Raw genomic sequence first — 20,067 nt, forward strand, 5'->3', positions numbered from 1 at the left:
CCAGTAGTTATAGGAACTATCCTCCGCCAGGCAGTCGTGTTCGCACATGAGTAGTGGTCCTGATACGAACTGCTGTGACGTTGTAGTCTGTGCCAGTGATGCATCATTTACTCGCTACACCCACCTATGGCAAAGTAAAACTGCAAAAACTAAGCTGAACGGAAAACAATGTAATGGAGAACGTCTAGGACACAGCAGCATTTCTTGCATGTTTGAAGGAAATAGTTTCCATCAGTGAGCAGGCCAGCATACAGGGCAGTTTTATAAAATATGGCGGCTGCTCGAGATGTGTGAGTATGGAAGGGGTGTAGCTGCTGATATCAGCGAATCACCGGACACCAACGTAATAGAGTTCTTACGACCCCACTGAAGGTCCCTAGGTCAGAGTAGGAACTAAAATGGTTCTCTGAACTCGAATTCCTTGTCCCTAGTTCCTAAATGTGCAAACGTGCAAAATGTTGTCATCGTGCCCCAAAAGGTTGTAGGAACAGCGAATAGATACTACAGTGCGAAAGTGGCTATACCCAGCTGACCCACCGGCACCCAGCCAGCGACCCGCGCCGGAGCACAGGGAGGATACCCATGCAGAAAAGAGAGGGGAAGGCGGAAGCAGGAGAGCGTTGGTTGAGAAGCCGCCCGCGGTCGGCAGTCCAGGCAGAGAGGAGGCCACGTCCTGAGAGCCATGCCATAGGGGGAAAAAAAGTGTGGGATCCACCTATCGCCCTATTACTGTGGCTGCCAAGTCCCCGGCTGGCAGCCAGCACCGCGATCAGATTGTGTGGGGAGGGTAGTGCAGTGCATCATTAAAATAGGAGAGCCCAGTTTAGGGCAGTGGGACCGCTGCATGTAAGTTCTTCCCAGCCGCCCGTCCCACCGCCCATCGCCGAAGCCCCCCCGTGATGTATGATGTATGTGGTGCATTAAAAGAGGTGCGGGAAGTGCCGTGAGGAGGCAACTTTGATGTCACCCCCCCACAACAAGTCCAATCCATCCCACAACCTTGGTGTGTCATGCATTAAATTCATGGGGAAGCCGGCCCCGACTCTCCCCGGAGGCATGAATGAGTATGTAGGTGCCAAGGTGAAAGATGTTTACAGCCACTTAGCTAATCGATGAGCAGGGTCAGTCAGCCAATCATTGATCTTCTTGGCCTAAAAGATCACAGAAAGGCTTCTTTTCTGTCCAGTGTTCTTGGGCCAGTTAATTGTGAACCTTTGGCTGACCTTTGACCTCAGGCAGGGTCAATCTGGTTCACTGCTGCTGGAGCAAAAGTCTTAGTCTTAGTACTGGCTTAGTGGAAAATAGCCGCATCTCTAAAAGGGCTCGTGTTAACTTCTGAGAAACAGCTGGCACATGGTGTCTCTTAAGGTGGCACCCAGTGGTTGCTTTGTCAGATACTTTGGATTTGAAACTTTGATTTTAAACATAAAAATTGATAAATGATACATTACCATTCTTCTCTTTGCTGGTTCAACTTCATCAAATAACCCCTTTGACCCAACACTTTAGAACTGAGATAATGACAGGGCCAAACATTTGTTACGGACCTCTTAAAAATTTGAATAATAGACTATGAAAGTAGCAGCGGTGAAAAGGAAGACAAGAGAAGAAAGGAGGCATTTGAGAGAAGAATGAGATAGGAAGAGCCGGAGAACAAAAACGAGGGGACAAAGTGAGAGAAGATTGCAGGGGCAGCCGCGGTGCCATGTGAGTGTTATCATCAGCTCTCATTCCCAGCATGGAATCTATAATGGGAAAATCAACCTCTCTGACTCCTGTGTAATTGGATTTGCCGGGTCTCGTGCTGAATCAGAGCCCAGTGGGTAGCGCAAAGCTTGTTAAGATTGGACAAGCATTGCTGGACCGCTCAGTCGGGGGAGAGGTGGGGCAAACCGAGGTAACCTTGACAACTTCTCTAGACCGGACCCTTCAAATAAAACCCGACTGCTCAATCATCTTGAAAGCTTTCCAATAGTTCATCAATCAATTAACAGGTGAAATAGAGTTCCTTCTACTGTATGTGAGTCATTAGAACAAAGTAAGTGGACACCTGTTTCCTTGGGTGTGTGTGTATGTGTGTACTTAATGGTCGTTACCAGGTAACAGTAGTCGAGGGTTAATTCTTCCTGGCTTGCTTCCTTGTAACAGCTTAACTGAATGACAACATTTTGTCAACCTCTCAGATTGATAAGTATCAATGTCACAACCCTGTCTAGCATTTTGTATGAATACGATTTAAAGATAGTTAAATCTGATCACTTTTGACTCCAACGGTGTTTGTCTTATAAGAAAATCCAAGTATATCCTGTTATGTATCCACCTAATCAAAGATCAGTAACCATACCTGGGTCTTGGAACAGGGAGAGGAATATTTGGAATGGAGCATACCTCACTCAAAGAAAATGTGAGGAACAAGATGAAGAAAAGTTGGGGGGTTGAAACTGAGTGGTTTGGATCTTGTTTCTGGTTGGTTACGCTACACTCAGCCTAGAAGTAGACACTCAGGTAAGAACTGAATAAGATATCTTGGTCTCTCCACCTCCCATGACATGAATGATTAAGCACCCGGTGCACTGTGGCCTAAGTGTGGGTCAGGATAGGGCGGATGTGTGCATAGGCCTCCACACAGCAACACCTGAACCGCTACAGTGTATGGCGTACGGCGATTCATAAGCATTTGGAGTTAACCGTTTGACAGGTTGGCTCTATGCAACTGGCCCCAGGAGGATATCCTATTCTGTAAAAGGGCGTGTTTGCAAGTTTGGATCCTGATTGACAACGCAAAAAGTACAACTTTGGAGATGCAGGTTTGATGTTTTATTGACATTCACAGATGTGCTTATTATGCTGTACAGATTCTATGGAACTGCTGATTTATTTTATTCAAGTGGATGACATTACTATCTGGATATTTGCATACTTGCTAGCAGCTTCCTCCCCTTTGGATGGATGAGGTCACACAGTCTCAGAAAAACAGTGACACACGAGACGAGGGATAATATCTTAATTACAATACAACGGGCTGTGCTGCACTGATGGAGAAAGGACATGAGCTGAAAGAAGGCCCACCGGATGATCGTTCATTCCACTGCTCACCAGATTGGGCTCGCAAATATTTGATTATCACTATAGATTACAGTTGTGTCTTAGATACGAGTGCCTTGACTTTGACATTTTCAAGGTGATTGATTTTTTTGTCTATACGCACATTCTTGATTATGTAGCGAGCAAATGTAATTAACTTTTCAGTCACTCCCAATCTTCCCAGTTAAAATGAATTGGATGTCTATGGGCTCCAGTGTCTCCAGCATCCCCGTGTCGCTCCTGAGGATAAGCGGTGCAGATTTAACGCGTTCACGCAGGTCCGTTGTGTGCGGTGCATGGAAACTTCGCTCCCGATGCCTTAAAGAGGACGCGCTGGCAGCTACAGCTCCTAGCATGGGCTTTTGGCTTAGTGGTTAGCACGCTTCCCAGGCTTGCTGGACGCGTCGTGCGGCGTGGGTACCAGTCCTGACCTGGACAAGGAGGATGAATCGCGTCGTGCGGCGTGGCTAGATGCAAACCCCTTACATTGGTGCCGTGACCTGGATTGGCAGTGAAGGTTTCGGGGGAGTGAGTGTAACAGGTGCACAGGGACCGTTGTGTGCGATGCATAGACACTTCCCTCTTAATGCCTACAATAGGGCGCGGTGGCAGCTATAGACCCTACCCACGTGACGTCACAACTCCGCCCTCCAGACTGGTGCCGCCCAATTGTCCGTCAACACATCGTGTTTACCTGTTACGGCTACGTACATTCCTCCTATTTACGGCGTGTTTTTCTGCTCGTTAACATTAATAATCAAAATGGTGAAGGCGTGTGTGGCGGTCGGTTGCAATAACAGAGAAGATAGACGGAGAGACTTGAAGTTCTACCGGATTCCGAGAGACCCGGAGAGGAGAGAGCGAGATGGGCTGCTGCAATTCGACGAGAAAACTGGGCTCCAAACGATTACCACAGATTATGTAGTAGTCATTTTATATCTGGTAAGATGCATTTAATATATATTTAGAGGGTTTTGGGCTGACAACCACAGTTAAGATCATTGCTAGGCTAATCGCCGACAACATACACATATGTATGTAGTGAGAGTGCTATCGCTAAACCATATAAACATTAAAAGCCCTAGCTCCATTGACAAATGACATGAAATACATTAGACTTGACAGTGGATGTTAGCAAGAACAAAAGATTTTGAATTGAAAATTTCGTAACTCACCTTTCCAAGCACAAGATAGATTCCTGCCGAATTTTCGTGGACGAGGACCTGTTTCACCCAACCAGCAACGAAGTATTTATAAGCCTCCAAGCTCTTAAAGTTTTTCAAACTTTCGTGAGAATAGGCTGATTTTGTGTGGACAAGATAGTTGTACATATCAGGGTAGCTAGCAGATGTCAGGCAAATACGGCGGAGACAGCGGGTCGAAAAACATCGATTTAGGCATCAAATATGGATCTGGCGAATGGATAAACTGAAGCTTTTCCACATAACGCCTTTTATGCAACGCATCAAGTGAGTTTACGGCATCCGAAAGCACCGGGTCTTCCATGAAATGCATTATAAATTGCTTGATCAATTGAGACCATTGATAATACAGACACAAAATGACGGACAAGGGGGCGGAACAATACAGCGATCACGTGATTTTGTGATGTCGGTGGGTAGGGTCTATAGCCTTCTAGCCTGGGCTTTTGGCTTAGTGGTTAGCACGCTTGCCAGCCATGCTGGACGCATCGTGCGGCACAGGTACGAGTCCTGACCTGGATGAGGAGGACGCATTGTGTGGCGTGGCTCCATGCAGACCGGTTCCATTGGTGCCATGACCCGGATTGACAGTGAAGGTTTCGGGGAGTGAGTGTGATGGGTGCGTGCGGACCATTGTGTACGGTGCATAGTACCTTCCCCACTGATGGCTTCAAGAGGGCGCACTGGAAGCTAAAGATGCTAGCCTGGGCGTGGTTGCCTGCCGTGCTGGATGCGTCTTGTGGCATGAGTACGAGTCCTGACCTGTAACTAAGATGAATCGCGTTGTGTGGCATGTCTCCATGCAGACCGTTTACATTGGTGTCATGACCCGGTTTGGCAGGGAGGGTTTTGGGGAGTAACGGGTGCACACAGGACTGTTGTGTGCAGTGCATCGAAACCTCCCTCCCGATGCCTTCAAGAGGGCATCCTGGCAGCTAAAGCTGTTAGCCAAAAGCAGCTAACAGCTTTTGGCTGAGTTGTCAGTGCGCTCGCCTTCCGTGCTGGACATGTCGTGCGGCGCGGGTACAAGTCCTGACCTGGACGAGGAGGTCAAACCATGTGGCGCGACTCCATGCAGACCGGTTACATTGGTAGTTTTTGGCCGGCTGGGTCAACGCTTCGTGTTGCCATTCGCTTCCGAACACACACATACAGTGGGGCAAATAAGTATTTAGTCAACCACTAATTGTGCAAGTTCTCCCACTTGAAAATATTAGAGAGGCCTGTAATTGTCAACATGGGTAAACCTCAACCATGAGAGACAGAATGTGGGGAAAAAACCCAGAAAATCATATTGTTTGATTTTTAAAGAATTTATTTGCAGTCATGGTGGAAAATAAATCTTTGGTCATTACCAAAAGTTCATCTCAATACTTTGTTATGTACCCTTTGTAGGCCAAACCTTTTCTGTAACTCTTCACAAGCTTTTCACACACTGTTGCTGGTATTTTGGCCCATTCCTCCATGCAGATCTCCTCTAGAGCAGTGATGTTTCTTTCAACTCCCTCCGCAGATTTTCTATGGGGTTGAGATATGGAGACTGGCAAGGCCACTCCAGGACCTTGAAATGTTTCTTACAAAGCCACTCCTTTGTTGTCCTGGCTGTGTGTTTGGGATCACTGTCATGCTGAAAGACCCAGCCACATCTCATCTTCAATGCCCTTGCTGATGGAAGATTTTCACTTAAAATCTCTCGATCCTTGGCCCCATTCATTCTTTCCTTTACACAGATCAGTCGTCCTGGTCCCTTTGCAGAAAAACAGCCCCAAAGCATGATGTTTCCACTCCCAAGCTTCACAGTGGGTATGGTGTTCTTTGGATGCAATTCAGTATTCTTTCTCCTCCAAACACGAGAATCTGCATTTCTACCAAAAAGTTCTATTTTGGTTTCATCTGACCATAACACATTCTCCCAGTCCTCTTCTGGATCATCCAAATGCTCTCTAGCGAACCGCAGACGGGCCTGGACGTGTACTTTCTTCAGCAGGGGGAAACGTCTAGCAGTGCAGGATTTGAGTCCCTGGCGGCGCATTGTGTTACTGATAGTAGCCTTTGTTACTGTGGTCCCAGCTCTCTGTAGGTCATTCACTAGGTCCCCCCCATGTGGTTCTGGGTAATGATGGGCGGATCGATACCAAAATATCGATATTTCGATCCAGCGCGTTAAGTTTTGGGTAGCGATCCCCAAGCAAAAGTATCGATATTTGGAATTAATATACATTATTATTATTTTCTTTGTTTATTTTTTGGCTATATTTTTGTGCACACTTTATGTACTACTTTTCCCTTTCGCGTTCTACACGCACATAAGCAGTGCACCGGCTTCTGCTCCCGCCCCCATTTACGTCCCTATCGTGTGTATCGATCAGCATGCTTTTCCTCTGCCCCTCTCATGAGGCACCAACACAGCCACAACAAACATTTGGAAGCTGGTAGGCTGGTAGCATATGTCTGCGGCATTGACAACGGAACGTAAAAGAAGTCTGGTTTGGACATATTTCATTTCAATAAATAGCAACGAGGCTAAGTGCACAGTTTGTGCCGAAACTGTCAGGTATTCTGGTTATACCAAAAGCCTCACGAAACACTTAAGAAACATGCATCCCGAAGCACACGACGAATTAAATGAAAAACATGCCGCTCAAGCCGAGGAGGACATGAGAAAAGACAAGAGCACGCCGCCGAAGCAAAGCAAAGTACTTTAGAAGGGGCGATTGCGAAAGGCAGGACTTATCCAGGTAACGCAGGTGCTCATAGATAATCAGAGACAATATAAGCATTAGTGGCTGAAGTGCAATATGAAACGATAAATATGGCGTTTTTGTCATCTCACATCAAAAGAACTTTGCAGCACTATTGAATATGCTTTGTAATGGAAAGTTATAGCTACATCTTGTTTGTGAAAAGCAAAGTTCATACCGCATTATATAAAAAAAGTAAAATGACCATTGTGACATATTCAACAGTGAAGTATTACTGTAACCTAAATGTGAGTCTCCATTTTATTAGTTTTTGATATACAATGAGGACAAATCAGCCCACATCACATTCCATAGAATAGTCAAGTGAACTACAAGCAAGCAAGTTGGGTATAAAAAAATATATGAATTATTACTTAACATTTTAAATACACACATCTCCCCTTACTGTATTTCTAACATTAGCTATTATTCCTTTTTTTTTTTTTTTTTTAATTGCAAGTGATTATTGTTTATTGGATTTGTTTGTAATGATCTATCACTGGAGGGCGGTAACATGCTACTATTAATTCTTTCTTTAATTAGATTCAAAATATTTAACTTAGGTAGATTAAAATTTGATCAAATACAACGTGTAGCAGGGAAATTTTCCGTGCATATGAATTTAAGGGTCATGTTTAAAGAGTGAGACTGACTAATCAGATTTTGTTGTTGATGGATTGGTTTGTGAGTTTGTAGGGAAACTGCTTTGCTAGTTATTAAAAGCAGCAGTTTTTCCATTGCAATGCATATTTGACACAAAGAGACTTTTAACAGTTTTTGAGTGCTTGCTGTAGTTGTACATTAGATATCATCAGAATGGCTGAGAACTCTGCAGGGTTGTGTATATAAATATATATGTGTTGTATATAAAATATGAACTTCCGGTATCGATATCGGATCGGGATCACAATATTTGGCCTTGGTATTACTTGGTATCGGATCGAATCCAAAATCACTGGTATCGCCCATCACTAGTTCTGGGATTTTTGCTCACCGTTCTTGTTATCATTTTGACACCACGGGGTGAGATCTTGCATGGAGCCCCAGATCGAGGGAGATTATCAGTGTTCCTGTATGTCTTCCATTTTCTAATAATTGCTCCCACAGTTTATTTCTTCCCAGCCTGGTGCAGGTCTACAATGTTGTCTCTGCTGTCCTGCGGCAGCTCTTTGGTCTTGGCCATAGTGGAGTTTGGAGTGTGGCTGACTGAGATTGTGGACAGGTGTCTTTTATACCGATAATGAGTTAAAACAGGTGCCATTAATACAGGTAACGAGGCTCATTAGACCTTGTTAGAAAAAGTTAGACCTCTTTGACAGCCAGAAATCTTGCTTGTTTGTAGGTGACTAAATACTTATATTCCACTGTAATTTGCAAATAAATTCTTTAAAAATCAAATAATGTGATTTTCTGGGTTTTTTTCCACATTCTGTCTCTCATGGTTGAGGTTTACCCATGTTGACAAGTTGTAGGAGAACTTGCACAATTGGTGGTTGACTAAATACTTATTTGCCCCACTGTATTTGTCTTGGAGATTCTTCCATTTTTCAGCCCCATATTTTCAGCTATCTCCTTCCACGAATTGCTTGCCATTTGGCAATCTTAATACCTTGACTGAACATTGTACAGGTGGTCCTACTTGCGGACCTCTTTGACGATCCTCTTGTCGGCTTGATCCATTTTTGAGTCTACCACAAGAATGTTTGTAAATGGCGGTGATTTCACGCTGAACCGGAAACAACATTCTGAGCGGACCAATCGTAGTCCATTTGCAGTCAGAATTTTGTGGAGCTGCACGTCAGGCTACGGCGGAGGGTCGTAAATCAGGTCTGCCTTGACGGCGTAGGTCTGCAGGACAAGCATAACTCAGCCTTTAGAGCAGGGGTCCCCAACTTTTTTTGCACCACGGACCGGTGTTATTTAGGTCTTTTTTTTCCACGGACCGGTGTTCTGACAAATTTTGCAACCCATCAAAAATTGAAACGATGCGGTTCTGCGCATGCATGTAACGTTAAACATAGCCGCAAAATGCGCAAATGCAGCGATTCCAAAGTAAACACTACAAACTTTCTTGAAAGAAAGGAATATTAACTTACTTTTGATCATGGAAGGACTTGTAGAAAAGTTCTCCTCAGATTCATCCTGCCATGTAAGCTGCACACAAAAAATGCACACCGCGCTCACAATTAACAACTTCGCCTTGTCGTTAAACATTATTTAAGGAGCCCGCTTCGCAAAGATAAGATGTTGGAAATTGTAGCAAGATTTTCAATGCTCTTGTCGCGATGTCAGGATATTCCAGAATGACTTTAATCCAGAACCTCTGTAGAGTTGTTGTCTCAAATGTACGTTTAATAAGGTCGCCGTCATTTGCGATCTCTCTGTTTATTCACAAACGGGTCACGAATCCACTCCTTCGCAGTTCGTGGGTCTTCGAGATTGTAGGCTCGTCAGGTGCCCTTTTCGCCGTAAAAATATCCTTTTCGCCGTAAAATATCTCCAAAGACGTCTGTTTTCCAGTTATCTTCGCTCGTGTGGGGGCTAATTATTTCCGGGAACAAATGTGCTGCGCCCGCGGCCTAGATATTATTATATACGTTATTATCGAGGACAAGCGCACATAGAAATACTATACAGTGCCTTGCAAAAGTATTTGGCCCCCTTGAACCTTTCGCCACATTTCAGGCTTCAAACATAAAGATATAAAATTTTAATTTTTTGTCAAGAATCAACAACCAGTGTGACACAATCGTGAAGTGGAACAACATTTATTGGATAATTTAAACTTTTTTAACAAATAAAAAATTGAAAAGTGGGGCGTGCAATATTATTCGGCCCCCTTGCGTTAATACTTTGTAGCGCCACCTTTTGCTCCAATTACAGCTGCAAGTCGCTTGGGGTATGTTTCTATCAGTTTGGCACATCGAGAGACTGACATTCTTGCCCATTCTTCCTTGCAAAACAGCTCGAGCTCAGTGAGGTTGGATGGAGAGTGTTTGTGAACAGCAGTCTTCAGCTCTTTCCACAGATTCTCGATTGGATTCAGGTCTGGATTTTGACTTGGCCATTTTAACACCTGGATACGTTTATTTTTTAACCATTCCATTGTAGATTTGGCTTTATGTTTTGGATCATTGTCCTGTTGGAAGATAAATCTCCGTCCCAGTCTCAGGTCTTGTGCAGATACCAACAGGTTTTCTTCCAGAATGTTCCTGTATTTGGCTGCATCTATCTTACCGTCAATTTTAACCATCTTCCCTGTCCCTGCTGAAGAAAAGCAGGCCCAAACCATGATGCTGCCACCACCATATTTGACAGTGGGGATGGTGTGTTCAGGGTGATGAGCTGTGTTGCTTTTACGCCAAACATATCGTTTTGCATTGTGGCCAAAAAGTTCAATTTTGGTTTCATCTGACCAGAGCACCTTCTTCCACATGTTTGGTGTGTCTCCCAGGTGGCTTGTGGCAAACTTTAAACAAGACTTTTTATGGATACTTTTGAGAAATGGCTTTCTTCTTGCCACTCTTCCATAACGGCCAGATTTGTGCAATGTACGACTGATTGTTGTCCTATGGACAGACTCTCCCACCTCAGCTGTAGATCTCTGCAGTTCATCCAGAGTGATCATGGGCCTCTTGGCTGCATCTCTGATAAGTTTTCTCCTTGTTTGAGAAGAAAGTTTGGAAGGACGGCTGGGTCTTGGTAGATTTGCAGTGGTCTGATGCTCCTTCCATTTCAATATGATGGCTTGCACAGTGCTCCTTGAGATGTTTAAAGCTTGGGAAATCTTTTTGTATCCAAATCCAGCTTTAAACTTCTCCACAACAGTATCTCGGACCTGCCTGGTGTGTTCCTTGGTTTTCATAATGCTCTCTGCACTTTAAACAGAACGCTGAGACTATCACAGAGCAGATGCATTTATACGGAGACTTGATTACACACAGGTGGATTCTATTTATCATCATCGGTCATTTAGGACAACATTGGATCATTCAGAGATCCTCACTGAACTTCTGGAGTGAGTTTGCTGCACTGAAAGTAAAGGGGCCGAATAATATTGCACGCCCCACTTTTCAGTTTTTTGTTTGCTAAAAAAGTTTAAATTATCCAATAAATGTTGTTCCACTTCACGATTGTGTCCCACTTGTTGTTGATTCTTGACAAAAAAATTAAATTTCATATCTTTATGTTTGAAGCCTGAAATGTGGCGAAAGGTTGCAAGATTTAAGGGGGCCGAATACTTTTGCAAGGCACTGTATACACAAACAAGATGTACTGCTAGCAGTCCAATCAATTGACTTCTATGACATCATTGTAATCTATCCCATAGCATTATATCTAGAGTAGACAGAGATATTGGTGTGTTAAGCAGGGGCACAGGGTTAATCCGGCCAGAATGCGGTCGTTATTAAATTATTATTTCTGTGCGGCCCGGTAGCAAATGCGTCCGCGGCCCGGCAGATGGGGACCCCTGCTTTAGACGGGTTTTCGCATTCTAGTTTAGAAGAGGTTGGAAGTCCACCACACAACAGATTTCATTTGACTTTTGAAGCTCCACTGTATTTACGAGCTAATGACAAATCAAATCTGGTCTGTCTTTCTTCAAGATGCATTGAAATTCCCTCAGAAGACGGCATCGCGAAGGCCAAGAAAACACGGATCTCTCTTAAACCCTAAATGAAAACCCCGAACATTAGCATGATTATGACCATTGAATTCATGAATCGCCCTCTTGACAGGAGCTTATCTGTCCATGTTATAACTTGTAATACTGTATGGCAGACCCCTAAGTCACGCTGTCCCACCGCATTGTCCGTTCGTACAGCCCCGAGAGAAGTTTCTTCCCACGAAGAAAGGGGGGTGTCAAAGATACCAGACACCGGCATTGCCACCCATCACATCAGCAGATTGATTCTGACGTCCCAAAAAGGCTTCCTTCAATGATATTGTTCACCTGTCTCATTGGCTTAAAGTGGGTGGGGTGGGGCGGGTAAGGGTTAATGGCGGGGACACAGGGGGGGCGTTTCAGCGGTATTGTCCAGGGGAATGGGCAAGAGCATATAAGGGTGCAGAGGGTGACGTGGAGAAGAAAAAAAAAACATCTGACTAGCCTCCTCTCTCCTACTAGTGGGGCCCCCAAGCAACGTAATGAAGTCCAAATTACAGCACAGGATAACTAAGAACAAGCCTCCATTGTTCCCCCTCAGGGCGCACTAAATGAGTGTCACAGCAAGCAGCAGGGCACAGACCGTTACTGCACTATTTAGTCTGCCCCGTTGTCTCAACACGGCCCTGTTTCAGAGCTTCTCACATCAGACAAATACTGCACCCCCCTCCCACACTATTTTCCCCAGCCTTCGCCTTCACCCTTCCTCTGTACAGCCAGTCCCCCTCCCCAAGTCCTTAGCCCAAAATAGGCCAAATCTCCTTCATTGTGTTTCGACTGCCTAGTGTGAAATTCATTGTGACGTTAAATGTTTTCTAATGAATAATTACTGAATGGATATGCAGGGGGAATATGTGTAATGGATTGTAGACTGCATTTTAAAGACATCTTTTTTGTCTCTGCTTCGTGGTATTTACAGGACAAAAACACTCGGCCTTTCTCAGAAGAAATGAGGGCCATAGGCGAAGGATGGGAGGGGGTGAAGGGCTTTGTGTCAATTAGATCCAATGGATTATCTTTTTTTAAAATGTTTTTACAGGGAGAATTGAGAATCAAAGGACTTCTGCTTCCAAAAGAGAGAAGGAGAAAATACAAAACCAACAAAAGCTGTGAAAACCTTTGGTCGGCGTGTTGGCGTTGAGAATGCAAAACAGATTGGTGGAATTCTTCCCACTATGCGTATTGAAAGTGCCTCTGTTTTCTTTTTTTTTTTGTTAGGGGGGGTCCCTTTAGTCCCGTTTCCACAGTTCGATGTGTTTGCTCGGTGCTTCAGCCCTGCGGAAATGTGAGGTGACCAATCACTATATAGTGATAGCTTCTTTCTGACTTAAAGCCACATCAGACCTCTGGACTTGTGAACTCAATAGAACTGACATGTTTGTTCTTTTTCAGCTTTCTTGCATAGCTCCGTTCTGCCCTACGAAGCCATTCAAACATACGAGTTACAAATATAGAGAGAAGTTTGCATTGTTGGCTTGCTGAAGTTTGTGCCGCTTGCTGTTGAAATGAAAATCTTAAATTCATTGATTTAGAATAGAGAATAAAGTAGAGCTGAAACGAATACTCGAGCAACTCGAGTTTAAAGGGGAACTTTGAAGTAAGGTTGGCCAACCATGTTTTTGAATAATATCAATGGCTAAACAATTATAAGCATATTTTCATTATTTTTTTTAACGCAACCCTTCCAGATTCTTTGTTTAACCCTTTAAGGTCTGGGCCTATTTTGTCTGATTTTGCATGCCTTTGAAGTTGCCTTTATATTTCAAAGAAAGAATTGTTTACGATGGCCTGGTTTGGTCCCTTTTTTTGTGACACCTTGAACTTCATGTCCAAATTGTTGTTTCCTTCACTGATCAATTATAAATCATCATTTTGGGCCCAAAAAGACCAAAAATTCCAAAATCGTTTTGTCAAAATTTTTAATATTGATGTCCAATTGACAACCAAACATGCGTAACGAACCGTTTTGAAACTTTGTAATATTTATTCAACATGTTAGGATGAACATTCAACCAAAAAAATTTAGAATAAATAGTCTTATAGTTGACAATTCAACATAAACAACAGGTATAGCCATAGGCGTTTTTTGCCTTTATACATGCTCCAGTCAAAACAGGTTATATACAGCAGACCTAACAGTGAAGAACAGTGAAAAAATATATACCATCTAACACAAAAATTGTTTAGAGGCCATCTCTTTATGAGTTTAGGTATTGCGGCCCATCGCCTGATGAAAACTATGTACACACAATCAAGCTTCTTGAACACACATTTATATACACAAATTGAGAAGATTGATGTGGGAAAAAAATATATATATAACATTGGGGGAAAAAAAGCATTTTCAAAAATATTTACAATAAACAAGTTAAATTTTTTTCAGTCATGCCACTCCGAAAAGCAGTTTCGTCCTGGAATTAGACACGGCTACATCACACAGCTCACACTTCCATGGGGTGTCGGTCCTCTTTCCACCCTTCCATTTTCATTTCACTTTACTTTCATTGTCACTATAAATGTACATGAAAATAAGTCAGTATTTATGAAAATAATAAAGTATAAAATAAAAATATATACAGCAATAAATAATAATGGAAATCTATATGTATGACAATAGAAAGAATACCATAGCTGAATATGTGCTACATCCCTAATCTTCATATAGAAAGAAGAACACCACAAATGATAAATTCCTGCCTGGGATACCCACAGTGCACGTACGACTTTGATCTGATATGCACATTTTATTATTATATACACAAACACACACTTATATTGCATCAAAATTAACTTTGTCTTGCAATATCAAAAGAAACTTTCAAAAGAAACGTTTTCAGCATGAAAAAAAAGAGTGAGTTGGTTTACCTCTGCTCGTCGATGGCGTCACCCACGTGTTCAAATCCGTCACTATCTTCACTCGAGGACTCTTCCGAAGAAGACGATGATGACGAATTTGGACCATCCTCTTCCTCAAGTTGATCAGAAGCACAATTGCTTGCGCTAAATTTAGTTTTCCGTTCATTGTCAAAGTCACACAAAGTCGCTGCTTGATCCAGGAGTATCCAACTGGCCGTCGCTCGCCACCTCGCTGCTTCAGAACACTCCTCCCTCTCGTTCGGTTGAACCTCGCACCGCAGTTATATTTATTAAAAAAAATAAAAATAAAAAAAAAACGCATTTTGTGCTTCCACTGTGACTTCGAAAGGGTTCGTTTGATTTGTGTTTTTTTCATGGAGCTTCCGTTTTGAAAAAGGACTAGAAATGATGGAAATATAGACATAAACAAATGATCCATGCAGCGTTTTAATGTTTTTTTGAGAGGACAATAAAACTATAAAACTTAAATGACAATATCTCACGTTCTAGTTGGTCGATTGACTTCAAATAATAACGAGAGTAAACCGCAACTTCCGCACTTTAAAACGAGACCAACCAACGGCATGTGGGTGACGTAATTAAAACGTGAGGGCGCTTCAAAGACGACGTGCGCTGAGGACGCGCCGGCGCGTCCTTCGACTCTCAAGGGTTAACCCATAGCAACGCCCTTGACAACGAAAATGCTTTTCTTCGGCAATCTTCGGAAATCACGTCACACCTAGACGTGCGAGGGAAGTCCACCATAGAACAGTATTGTTTGTTGCATTGCTTCTCGGTAAGATGCCACGGCGGTGTGTGGCGATGTTTTGTTCTCGCTCAAACGAAAAGTTCTATGAGTGGCCAAAGGATAGCAGGGCACGTAAATGGACATCTTTCGTTCGCACGAAGCGAATGAATTTCACGCCATCATCGAGTAGTGTTCTCTGCTGCAAACACTTCGAAGATGCCTGCTTCCTTAACCGGTCTGCTTATGATCAAGGATTTGCCAAAAAGTAAGTGTGATTTTTGGATAGATGACTGATGACTTTGTCAAAGCATAGCTGCCTACTGTTGTGGAATTGAACAGTATAAGCTATGAGAGCCGCTGACAGGTGACAGCTGAAAAATAGCGTGTTGGTTTAGCGTAGCCATTGAGTCAATCTCACAGCGAATCAGCGAGCGCACAGGTCACGCAGTGAATCATGGGAAATGTAGTCTCGGGACAACACTGAAGTGGTGCTTTGTAATCTGTTCGCTTGTGTGAAAAAAATACATTTCCTCACGCCATTAGACGCCAATTCCTGCCGAGAGCTGTGCCGAGCTCTGTTCTAACTTTTCCATAAGAACTGCTCCATGCGTTAATAAAGAGACAAGGTTGTCAGCGCGTCGTGTGTTCGATACATTTGTAAACAAAAAGCTCCTAACAAGACACTATGCACAATCTGTTTAAGAGACGCTGGAGTGGGAGGCGAGGAGGAGATCGGCGAGAAGCAAAACTTTGCGGTCGAATGTGGCGGCAGTCCGCTATTATTTTGTTTTCTTATTGTTGCCACAATAAAGTGGAGAAAGCCATCGAAGACTCATCTCCTTCTTTCCCCCCAACGTTTTTATATTATTATTTTATATGCACGAGAGCTGCCGGATCTGCCAAAATGAACATGAAATCTGATTATTTTTTTTAACAATGTCATCAGATAGACAAAAACATAACATTATGTGCAAATGCCTGCATCTTCAAATCATAAAAATAATAACAGCCTATATCTTACCAATGTTGTAATCTCGATGGGTCTTGTATCCATTCCATGTCAGGTAGTCTAGGTACATTGTTTGCATTCTGATTAACGTCTGGCTAATACATGTTAGATCCAACATAAAATTCCAAGCTCCTCTTCTTCCTCCAACTCTTCAAAAACTTGGATCTCCTCCCTTGCGCTTGGTCTATCGCTTATATCGCTGTTTGAATCATTGTTTGAAGGGCTTTGTTTGGCGGCCGTATGTATGGAGCTGCCAACGCTGTTCCCGGTGTGACGTATCACTTCCCGGTTCGTCCCCTTTCAGGCTCGAACTTCGGAAACGCGATTATTTTGACAAATATACAACATATAAATTATTTTTTCATGCTTTATTTGGTGGACAATGTTTAATTACTTTACTTGTGACCCTATTTGGCATGTGAAGAAATTAGTTCACACTACAGCTTTAAAAGGCAACTGAAGACCTTTCCGGGTTTTGGTGTAATTTTACGAATATAAACTTTGGACGAGTTCGTCAAAACAACCATGACATTATCAACACGTAATTGCAAGGATAATTTGCGTTTTTTTTTTTTTTTTTTTTTTTGCACTCCGTTAATGGTCCCTTCGCAAACCCGGAAGTGTGACGTAGGCAACAGACGACTACCCATAGCTAGCATAGCAGCAACAACGATGTCAGTGATATTTCCACCAAAGGTAACCATTCAGGATCGCTCTTTCGTGACGCTACCGATGGCAAAGGCTCCCAGGAAAGATGAACAACAATTAATCCCTACATGTTTTAACCTGAGGCGTCAGATGACGGCGATTTACTTAACACAGCAGATGGCGTCATGACGCCAATTGACAGCTCGACACTTCACGAACGGGAGAGAGTGGTAAGCCTAAATCCAGCATCGTAATTTTTTTATTAGAGAGAATGCGATTACATGGTTGTATATTTTTCCACCCTCTCCACATAGCTAAAATTGGATATTAGGTAATGGGACAGCTCCTACTGATCTAAATATGGTAAAGCTAGCCCAAATGTGGCTAAATGAATGATATGTTATTGATTTTTCAAAATAAATGACAAAACGATTTTATTTTCCAGGTGTTGCTGTAAACCGTCAAGTAATTACCCTTCCAAGAGTATACCTGTGTCGTCAGGAGATCCCAGACGTGAGAGCCAAACTTGAGGAGGCTAAAGCACTGACAGGGGCATGAATTACATTTAAAAAAATAAAACCATAAATTGTAAACAACATTGACACATTTTGTTGACTGTTTAATGTATTCTATTGGTATATAATATATTGTCATTATATTACATTTTGAAAAAAATTCAATAGGCCACAATAATAAATGATACCAGATTTATGTTGAATCAGCGTCAGCTTTTGCTGTCAGATTGTGACACAACACATAAGTTCTACCAAACACACAATGGCACACATCAAAGAACATAAATTTAGTAGGCAACACAAAGTTAGGATAGCAACGGACTAGCGCAACATTGAAAAATGAAAGTGGCAGTGGGAAATATGTATTTACTCTTTTCTGTAGCATTAAGTGTTCTCTATACAAAGATAATGCATTATCATTAAAATGTGAAGGTAGATTTTTCTTTTAAAAATGTGTACTGTATATATGACTATTTTATGATTTCATCTCATCAAAATTTGCTACATTTATTTCTAAGTCATCATCATCTGATGTCGCAGACGGAAGAAATTCAGCATCTGGCAGGCTTCATAGGATCTCTTCAGTCGTCATCCCTGGACACCGCATCACTTGGGTCATCATATGACTCGACCCACTCTCTCTTGATTTTGGGAAACTGGGTGGCGACTGACTTGCAACGCTTTTTTCATCGTGTTGAGGGTTTCTGCCGCTTAATTTTTTATGTTTGGCTTCCTGGAGAAAAAAAAAAAAAAATCACAGCAGCATGAAAATATTGGATGAATCCTAATTTTAATTAAATAATAATTTCTTGGTGATCAAATAATAATGCCCCAGTCAAAGCAGCATCTATTTGATGCTATTGTTCCCTCTTCAAATAGGAAGACCTTGATGTTGAAGTATAATAGTTATTGTTTTATTGAGATGTATTTGATACATTAGGGCCTGGCAGAGGATTGTTTAATATAAAGGCTTTATATTTACCCTGTGACAGGCCAAAAAACAATGAGCCAAGGACCTATTTGGTGCTGGGAACATTTGAATTTACATAATACCTATTGATATAGTCATAAAATCACATGAGTAGACCTGTCAGCAAACCTATCTACTTATGACAGGGCAACAGCCACAAAAAATAAAAATGAAAAAAGGTCGCCCTTCAACAAACAGGCAGTAGGAGTCCCCCTCTTTTATCAACAGAAGTGCATTACATTTTAGAATCATAAAAGCCATGAAGGATCTCTACTTACGTATTTGTAAAACCAAGGTTGCATTGTTGTAGGTTTTCAAAGCTGTTGTCGCTGAAATGATGAAAACAATGAGCCGATTGGGGACCTGCATGCATGCTAAACAAAAACGGTCCAAACCTTTGCAGGAGAAGTTTTTTTGGACCACTCCTAGAGTCTCGAGTCTTCCTGTGAGCAATTCATCGCTACACATCGAGATGGCATGACGAATCCCGAGAGTGAAACCCAGAAAATGTTTGCAATATATGGCGAGAATAGCGTGGTGCTATATTTCCGTGTTCAGAGTGGTGGCGAGGCTTCCTGGAAGTTACGTCATGAGGTAGCGGTCGGCAGGACGGCGCGTCCCTCGTTGCTATGGTGTTGCTATGGCCATAACTCAAAAACTACGCAGTCCATTATTATCATTTTTTTTTATGTGACTTTTTGAGACAGCGAATGATGCATTTAATACAATTCAACTGAGTTAAACACTCGAGCGAAATCCGAAAAGCTCTTCAGTTGCCCTTTAAATTCATTGATTTAGAATAGAGAATAAAGTACTCCCTTTTTATTTACTTCAGTAAAAGTAGATACAGGCGCAAACTATTACTTTAGTAATTTTAAAGGATCAAGAAAAACTTCATTAAAAGTACAAAGTACTTGCTTTAAAATTTACAAGTAAAAAGTATTTTCTCCCGATGAAAAAATGTAATATAAGTAAATACTGTATTATTATATATGGTGGAAACAAGGGCGTAGGTTTGCATAGGGACGGTTGGGACAAAACACTACTAACTGTTCAGGATGCTTAAATTATCCCCACCAACTTTTAACAAATTAACCTTATTTGCGTTATGTAATGACTTCAGTTATATAGGTCATTTATATTGTCTTCTCATATGTTTTAATTGTTGTAATTGACCCCACCGTTATTAAGTGAATTATTTTCATTCTATTTGGATTTACATGTACATCTTTTCACTTGCTGAATGTGCAGGTCCATTTTTTCCCCTCCGAAACGCACATTTTCACAGTGGGGGCAAATGGGGTCACTTAAAATCTTGCGGTGGAACACCAAAACAAATTGCCACAATTTCAGGTTTTTATTATGCTGTTGTAGTAAACAAGCCAGTAGAAAACTGTCAGAAAGACTTCAGGACACGCCTACTGATATACTTTGGTTTATTGTGTAATATTTCAGTTAACTAATGATTGATGGTGCCATTGATATGATATTCTATTATAGTGTAGTAGATTTTTTAGTTGTGGTGAAGTGTTTAAAAAATGTGTTTAATCGACGAAACCCGAGGATACTGTTACTATTCTGACATTCGTTGTAAACTGCCTCATTGTCAAGCCACCTGTTTCACAACA

The 20,067-nt window shown here is 42.2% G+C and overlaps 1 protein-coding gene across 1 annotated transcript in view; it reads left to right on the plus strand.

Moving 5' to 3' along the window:
* The first annotated feature begins 2,661 nt into the window (after positions 1-2,661).
* LOC130913849 (unconventional myosin-Ih-like) overlaps positions 2,662-20,067 on the plus strand; it is a 52,194-nt gene continuing 34,788 nt past the window's right edge. Inside the window, exon 1 of the mRNA XM_057832748.1 lies at positions 2,662-2,807. Coding sequence (XP_057688731.1) covers positions 2,802-2,807 — 6 coding nt within the window. The 5' untranslated portion in view covers positions 2,662-2,801. The remainder of the gene's footprint in view (positions 2,808-20,067) is intronic.

The sequence above is a fragment of the Corythoichthys intestinalis genome, chromosome 3 (genome assembly GCF_030265065.1).
Source record: "Corythoichthys intestinalis isolate RoL2023-P3 chromosome 3, ASM3026506v1, whole genome shotgun sequence".
Lineage (NCBI taxonomy): Eukaryota > Metazoa > Chordata > Actinopteri > Syngnathiformes > Syngnathidae > Corythoichthys > Corythoichthys intestinalis.